Here is an 8,874-nt window from a genome sequence, read left to right on the forward strand (position 1 = left end):
ATTTAAGAATCAAAGAGTTTGAATATATAAATATTATTGAATTGAGGCTTCTATGATCCATATCAAGTTTAAGAGAATATCTTTGGCGTAAATCACAAGATAAAACATTTGTCGACGCGTTTGGAACCAACTAGTGTGGTTCATCGTCAGGTCAGGACAAGTTGAAGAGACAGATCCAGCTTAGCATGTTAAATAGTTTGAGCAGAGCCTCCAACGACTATCACGACTAACGGCTACTTTTGACTATAGGACCAGAGTCAAAATTAGTTATATTAGGAGACCAATAGAAATATATAAAAATTAATTTAAATGGTGTTTAAGGTTAGTTAAAAAGGGTATAGTTGCCCTTTCTTCCTAGTGTTGTTTTTTTTCTAACTTTCGATGTTCTCTCTTTATTTCGCGGATCTTTTTCCTTGATGCCTTGACTTCATCCTAGAGTTTCTCCTTTTGACTCGGTATAATTTTTTATTCATTTATTTTTTAAGTTAATAGTATTCTATTATTATTAGTATTATTAGTATTATTTATTATTATTTTTATTCTTAATTAAACTATATATATATTTATAGTTATTCTTATTAATTTTTAATTTTAATTTTATTGCTATTATCTTTATTTTTTACTTTTATTTATTCATTTTGATTTATTTGTTTATTAGTATTATTAATTAATTAATTAATTATTTATTTATTTATTTAAAAAGAAATAAATTAATAAATAAAATTATTTCTATTTTTATTATTTATCTGTTTACTTTATTATTTTACTTTATTTTATTTGTATTTATTTATTTAATTATTTATTATTTTACTTTATTTTATTTGTATTTATTTATTTAATTATTTATTAATTGGTTTGTTTCTATTTATTTATTTATATTTCTATTTCTATTTATATTTATATTTTTTATTTATATTTATTTATTTATTTATTTTTTAATTAATTAATTAATTAATTTTTATTTTTTATTTTTTATTTTTATTTTTATTTTTATTTTATTTTTTTATTTTTTACTTATTTATTTATTTATAATTTTTCGATCCATTATTTTTATTAACTCTAACTAACTTTTATATGTTATTTATAATTATACAACTTATCCCCCTTTTTCTAGCTAATTGGTAATTTTTAATTAGCAAACTATACCCTTTTTAACTAACCTTAAACACCATTTAAATTAATTTTTATATATTTCTATTGGTCTCCTAATATAAATAATTTTGACTCTGGTCCTATAGTCAAAAGTAGTCGTTAGTCGTGATAGTCGTTGGAGGCTCTGCTCAAACTATTTAACATGCTAAGCTGGATCTGTCTCTTCAACTTGTCCTGACGATGAACCACACTAGTTGGTTCGAAACGCGTCGACAAATGTTTTATCTTGTGATTTACACCGAAGAATTTCTCTTAAACTATATAAATATTAATTTAAAAAAAAAAACTCAAGGGAGAAAACGATTAGGAGGAGAGGGCTGGGACCAGCAACTACTGAACTTCCAGCCATCCTCTCTATTGAGATTGTTTGGCTTTTTTTCAATCTCAAGGGCTTCTCTAAATTTCCGGTGATGGAATTGCTAAATTGTTTGAAATATACATATTCACAAAATGTGTATATGTATATAATGTGTGTTAATGTTTACCTTTGTAAAATATTTCAATGTTTATGAGAAAAAAGTAAATAGAAATAAAATAATTTTGTTAGTAAAAATGTGTAATCCATTCAATTTTTAATATAAAATATTAATAATAATAAATTATTCAAAAATACAATTTAAACAACTAATATTGTTTTATAAATCTCTAAGCACTAAAAAGATTAAATCTATTTACTTATATATCTTTTCCCAAATTTTGGATTTTAAAAAAAAAAAAAAAAAAAATATAATGTTATGGAATCCAAATTACACTAATAACCAACCACAATTACAATTTTAATATAATCAAATATTAAATATAAAAATAAAAATTACTCATTCAAAAAGTTTCTTCGAAAATTACTCATTCCAACATATTTGATGTTAAATATTGGTATTTAATGTTTTATCGAATTCAATTGGAGACTTCGAATACATATGAAGTTTGACCAAGGGTAAAAGAAGTTTTTGGAATTATAAAAATTATTTACATTTTAAAATATATATAAACTTTTAAAACCCCATTAAAAAAATTTGCTATAAATTATAAACTAATAGCTAAACCAACCAATTTGAGATTGGTGGCCACAAAGATGCATCATATGAAATTTAAACGGCTGAATTGATTGAAGAGAAGATACAAAAGCATCTTTATCCCATGATTAATTAATCAAATAGGAAACCAAAATAAAAAATAATACAAAGACCAGGATACACACATGCTTAACCAGTTATTCAAATTTGGCTTTAAAAATTTCAATTTCTCCTCTGCGTTAATGTCAATTGAGGTGCTTTAAATTTAAATTTATGTAAATGAAAATCAACGAGAAGGCCACGTACTTGCTGAACTGCGAATAAAAATGGTCTTGTGACTGCCTCTTACAATATTATCTGCTTCTTCTGTTTCGATTTCCATCTCCTCCCTCGTGTAGAGGGCCTTCCTTTGCTTGGAATATCTGGTCCTCTACTCCCAGACCGGACACTGTAATTTGGGACAGTTAGAGAGATCAAGATTCTCTAACCATGTACAATGTTCAATACCTTCCACTTGTTCTAACTCCCAGCACCAGCTGACACTGAGCGTCTGAATGCGTGTAAAATGGAATAACCCACTTATGCTCTTCAACTTCACACATCCAGCTGCGGAAAATTCACTTAAAGATACTAATGTTTCCATACTTGCAGCTCTTCTAACTCAAAGCAAGCATGAACAAATAGCGTCCTGAGCTTTGCCGCGAATTCTAACCCCCTTATCCTCTTCAGTTTCACACATCCTCCTGTCCACAACTCCTCCAGAGATACCATTGTTTCCATACTCGGCAGCTCTTGTAACTGGCACCCATCAACACTTAGATTTCGGAGCTTCTTAGCGACTTCCAACCCCCACTGATACTCTGCATGCGTGTAGAATGGAATAACCCACGTATGCTCTTCAGCTCTTGTAACTCAGAGCAACCATGAACAAATAGCGTCCGGAGGTTTGCCGCGAATTCTAACCCCCTTATCCTCTTCAGTTTCACACATCCTCCTACCACCAACTGCTCCAGTGATACCATTGATTCAATACTCGGCAGCTCTTCTAACTCAGAGCACCCATCAGCACTTAGATGTCGGAGCTTTGTCGCGACCTCCAACCCACTTATCCTCTTCAACTTTAAACATCTTGCTGCAGACAACGACTCTAGAGATACCAGTTTTTCCAAACGCAGCTCTTCTAACTCAGAGCACCCATCAACATTTAGCGTTCTGAGCTTTGCCGCGACCTCTAACCCCCTTATCCCCTTCAGCTTCACACATCCTCCTGCCGACAACTTCTCCAGGGATACCAGTGTTTCCATACTCGGCAGCTCTTCTAACTCAGAGCACCAAGAAACATTTAGCGTCCGGAGGTGTGCCGCCACCTCTAACCCCCTTATCCTCTTCAGCTTCACACATCTTGCTGCCCACAACTCCTCTAGAGATACCAGTGTTTCCATACTGGGCAGCTCTTCTAACTCAGAGCACCCCAAAACATTTAGCGTCCTGAGTTTTGCCGCCACCTCTAACCCCGTTATCCTCTTCAGCTTCACACATCCTGTTGCCGTAAATCCCTCGAGAGATACCAGTGTTTCCATTCTCGGCAGCTCTTCTAACTCAGAGCACCCATCAACATTTAGCATCCGTAGCTTTGCCGCAACCTCCAACCCCCTTATCCTCTTCAGCTTCACACATCCAGCAGCCTCCAACTCCTCAAGATATACCAGTGTTTCTATACTTGGCAGCTCTTCTAACTCAACGCACCCGGTAACACTTAGGAATTGAAGCCTTGTTGCAAGCTCCAACCCCTTCACACTCTGCAGCTTTGGACAGTCACTGATACTCAGGCTCCGAAGATTTATCCAGTGGGCCAACCCGGATATGTTTTTCACGTTGACACATCCCTCCGTCTGCGACTCCTCTAAAGACACGAGTGTTTCAATAGTCGGCAGCTTTTCTAACTTGGCGCAATTTGAAACAGATAGTCGTTGAAGCTTTGGCAGTTCGGGCAGCCCCCATAAGCTCTTCAACTGCCCACATGTATCAATGATCAATTCCTCCAAACGTAGGGGCAGCTACAAAACACAAACATTGTAGTGACATTAACAGCCACTAAACACACAAACATCGGAAATAAATGGTCACTAAACACAAAAGATTCCACGACTTTCAGTTTACCATGGGAATTATTTAAAAAAAGAATGACAAATATTTTTTTGGAAAAGAATGCAAAATTAACTTTTATAATTTTTTTTTATGAAATATTTATAGAAAAAAAATTGACAAATATTTCTTTAAAAAGAGATGCAAAATTAGCCCATAAAATCTTTTTAATTATATTTTTATTTTTATTTATAATCCTTATAAAATGGTGACATATTTACATTTATATTACCGCGAGACATTTCCGAGTATAAAATCTTTATAAATTAAGACATATCTACATTACCACTACATTACCACTAGACATTTCCGAGAATAAAATCTTTATAAATTAAGACATATCTACATTACCACTGGACATTTCTGGGTTGTAGAGCTCTTCTCATTTATTGAAAAATATATCAACCGTGCAATGCAACCCCCACATTAAATGTTTTAGGCGATTTTAAGATATAAAAAAACGTCATTCAAATCACATTTATTTACTAACCTATACACGAGCACACTAGTGGAATTAGTATATAGTTGTATTTCTTGATTTTCTCTCACATGACAAATTGACACTCAAATACATTATTCCTCACATAAAAAAGCTTGGAAAATATAAGTGGATCTTTGAAAGCCAAAATAGCTTCACAAATTTTGCAAATTGCAGTTTCTACCATATTTTTCAAAATTTCCTTATTTTAGTTTAAATAAGCAGATTCAAAGGCAAAAGTTTAAGGAAACTATACACAACAATTAGTCTAAGGTTTAGGCCATAATTTTAAAGTTAATAAAGAATGGAAAAGAACCTTTAATTTAATACCTGAAATTAATGTTGAATGTAAAATGATAATACTTGCCGAGCAAACACGAGTTCACAAATCAAATTAATACCTGGAAATTGTGTGAAACACGTCAGCAGTCAACTGAAACCCAGTATCTTCGAATTTTTCAGTGTGATTTTTTTTGAATTTTTTTTGATATAGCTGATAGAAAATTTTAAAGTGAAATTTCTATTTGTGTTATTTAAAATGGTTTTTTGATTTTTTATATGGATTTAGTAATCTGAAAAACTCTCAGGGTACTTGGATTAGATTACCTATCAAACTTGTGATTTCAATAAATTCCGGTTAGATTTCAGAAAAATTAAACTGGAAACCCACGAAAAAAACTTCCAAAAAATCACACTAAGACAATTCAAAATTTCAAAGTTAAGACGAAAGAACAATGAAATCCTTTAATATAAGAAAAATGCATCACAGCAATAATTCGTGAAACCAACCGAGCTCATATATCAAATTTATAATTGGAGATTGTGAAAGCAACCGAGGTCATATATCAAATTTATAATTGGAGATTGTGAAAGCAACCGAGCTCATATATCAAATTTATAATTGGAGATTGTGCGAACAAGTTCAAAGGACAACCAGAATGAAGTCGAACTCTTAATGGCCGAAATGTTGATGCAATCAAAATTTGAAGTGGTGACTCCAAAGTGTATCTTATAAATATTTTCTAGTCTCAAAAATATTCTGTGTCGTACATCGTGGTTGTAAAGTTCATTAAAGACAGAGAAGTGATGTGGAATCCGAGTTATTACTCTGTATTCAAAACTGTCCAAGACCGCATAGGTCATGCACAAACAAATAAAAACTTAAAAAACTTCTTCGAGGTGACAAATGCCACAATCGAGACATTTACTAATGTAAATAATAATACTCTTTATTCTTTCAGGTGACAAATGCCACAATCGAGACATTTACTAATGTATGTAATAATACATTTATTTGTTGTATTTTGTAATACTGTATTTGTACTTTCAGTTTACCACTAAACACCACTAAACACACAAAAGATTACACAACTTTCAGTTTACCATTAAACACACAAAACCTTACACATCGAATTTCAATTTACCTGTGATTCCTGTTGCCACAATGTTTCTAATATGCTCCCGGACACTTGAAGAACCCTTAAATTCTTCAGTGGAATCCAGGAAGGCAGGGAAGAGTACGGACAATCTCTCCAGCGGAGCCATATGAGATTTGGAGATTTCACTCTCCTCATGATGCGTTCCAAGAGAGAACTTACACTATCAACAAGTTGTAACTTCCTCATCTGAATACTGTCAAATTCATCATCTTCATGATAATCACCATGAACCATTCTAATTCCGCGCACAGTTAGCACATGTCCATTCTGAAAAATGATAACTATTACATGTTTTTTGTTGCAGAAGGATGAACAACAAAAAAATTGAACATTTGAACATAATATAAAGGATTGAAAAATGGTCTACTTACAGATGACCGCCGCATGAAATCATCAATGAGGTTCCCTGTCCAACGCCAAATACGACATGGAGACGAAAACCCCGCAATGTATCTTCCCATATCTCTTAAGTGGTCATGCATATGGATCTTCCTCAACCCCAACCTACTTTTATGTGGGTTAGAAATATCCGTCGGTTTGTCCACCAGTTCCACCAGGCACTTGTTTTGCAGATTTCGAAGCCCCAGCTCGCCTTCCCAATCTGAGCCATCAAATATTGTGATGGCTGTATCCCTATTTTGTCCTATGAGAAAACATGCAATGTCCAGAAATATCTGTTTTTCCTCTTCTTCGAGGGCGTTATAACTAATTCGAAGCCTTTCTTGTATCTCACTCGGAAGTATCTTTACAAGTTTGTTCAATTGCTTCTGCCAATAGGACATGTCATTGTTTCCATAGAGAAGTGCCCCGAACACTTTTAAAGACAAAGGTAAACCATCACAAGCGTCCACGAACTTCTCAGTTAAATCTTCAAGGTTTGGAAGTGGATAGGACTGGCCGAAGGCGTGGCGGCAGAATAGCTTTCGGGAGTACTGTTTTTTAAGCCCGTTCAACTTATAAATTGCCCATTCTTCTACCCCGGATCTTGTGAGAACACTCGTGTCTCGAGATGTAATCAATATTAGGCTGTCTGGGTGGATAGAATTTTGATTTGGCACAAGCGCATCTAGATGATCCAATTTATCCACGTCATCTAAAATTAATAAAGCCGGGCGACAGGGGAGAAGGGTTTTGAGCATTGCTATACCTTCATCCTTATTGTTTATTGGCAGATCTTTTCCTGACAATCTCTTAAGAAGACTGCTCTGCAACGAAACTAAAGAGCCTTTATCTACAGTTTCTCTTACATCGGATAAAAAGCAGCATCTGTTATACTGTGAACTCATTCGATTGAAGAGGTTTTTTGCCAAGGTTGTCTTTCCTACACCACCTAACCCAATAATCCCTGCAACCAGAGGTTTTTTTCCACTTCCCTTATGTGGCAACAAAACTTTATTTTCAAAATCTGCTACCTTTTCATCTAAGCCCGTTGGATATTTTGCTACATCCAATGGTTTCTTCACATTTCTCAACACGCTTTCAATGACCTCATTGAGCAAGATGCCCTCGTCACTGGTTTTTTACAGGGGAATAAATATAACTAGTGAGAAACAGAAGTCTATGTTATGTATCCAACATAAAATATACAAATATGTAGGGGTTAGTTTGAATTCTCACCCGTTACACGCCTCCAGCTCTAAACCACTTATTCCGGAAACATCAGAAAGAGCGTTTCTCCACTGTTCAATAGTGGCCGAGTCGTGTCTCTGCTTCCTTTGATGAGCTTGAGAATCATACGTCGTCTTCTCTGCAAGTTTTTGCAAGGCTTGAGCATAAACTCCATCATTGCCGAGCGTCCACCTAAGATCAGTGGGTTTGACGTGGTAAAATAATGGAATTATAGGAGCATTTGTCTCCAACATCCAGAGAAGCTCGTTCAGACACCAGGTTGATTCAGCGTATCTGATAGAGAAAATGATCACATGGACCGAGGCTGTTCGAATAGCCCCCCTTATTTGAGAGTTTAAATAATCTCCTCGTTGCAATTCCTCCTGATCCAGAAAGACCTTCAATCCGTACGAATGAAGGCGATGGTAGAGATGGCTCGCGAGGGTTTTCTTGGTATCGATACCACGATGGCTAATAAACACATCGTAGTATGAACTGCTGTTATTGTTGGGATCAGCCGAGGTGGAGGAAGATGCAGCCATTGTCGATTGGAAAATAGACACGGAAATAGGGGAGATTTGAGGGATGGAGGATGACTAAGAATCAGACTCGACAACAAGGGAAGATATGAGTTTCAGGAGAGGGAAGATATGAGTTGAGAGGGAAGACATGAGTTTCTTATGAGTTGAGAGGGAAGACATGAGTTTCTTAGGCTGGGGGAGAAATTGTGGATACAGTCGGTTGATGGTATTTAACTAATTAATAAATTTTATTTAAAAATAATAAATTTAATTTTATAATGTTAAATTTTGGATAGATTTTAGATATTTTAGTGACTGAAAAATTAAAAACAAGTCAACCAAAAATGTTATTGGCAAATATAATAATTAGGTGAATGAGTAATGGCAGGTAATGACAGGTATAATAATCACGTGAAGCTTGGGTTACTTGAAAGAAAATTAAAGTGAAAATTATATTTGAATAAATAGAAATAAATTTTATTTAAAATAAAAAATTTAATTTTATAATGTTAAATTTT

The 8,874-nt window shown here is 34.1% G+C and overlaps 1 protein-coding gene across 1 annotated transcript; it reads right to left on the minus strand.

Moving 5' to 3' along the window:
* Positions 1-2,259: 2,259 nt before the first annotated feature.
* On the minus strand, positions 2,260-8,510 carry LOC149189594 (disease resistance protein Roq1-like). Its single transcript, XM_089411856.1, has 4 exons — positions 7,845-8,510; positions 6,599-7,739; positions 6,213-6,494; positions 2,260-4,222 (listed from the first exon to the last, which is right to left on the minus strand). Exons 1-4 carry the CDS (start codon positions 8,375-8,377, stop codon positions 2,981-2,983), a joined length of 3,198 nt encoding a protein of 1,065 aa, XP_089267982.1. The 5' UTR covers positions 8,378-8,510; the 3' UTR covers positions 2,260-2,980.
* Positions 8,511-8,874: the final 364 nt, after the last annotated feature.

The sequence above is a fragment of the Pinus tabuliformis genome, chromosome 3_1 (genome assembly GCF_031772625.1).
Source record: "Pinus tabuliformis cultivar Carrire ecotype Pingquan chromosome 3_1, CPIR1, whole genome shotgun sequence".
Classification (NCBI taxonomy): domain Eukaryota; kingdom Viridiplantae; phylum Streptophyta; class Pinopsida; order Pinales; family Pinaceae; genus Pinus; species Pinus tabuliformis.

What these genes read in the sequence shown, in the direction of transcription:
- LOC149189594 (XM_089411856.1), bottom strand. Translation starts at nt 8,377, where the DNA reads ATGGCTGCATCTTCCTCCACCTCGGCTGATCCCAACAATAACAGCAGT. An exon ending in GAGCTGGAGGCGTGTAACGG is followed by an intron (nt 7,740 to 7,844) that starts GTGAGAATTCAA and finishes GTAAAAAACCAG; the next exon opens with TGACGAGGGCATCTTGCTCA. An exon ending in ATTTCATGCGGCGGTCATCT is followed by an intron (nt 6,495 to 6,598) that starts GTAAGTAGACCA and finishes ATCATTTTTCAG; the next exon opens with AATGGACATGTGCTAACTGT.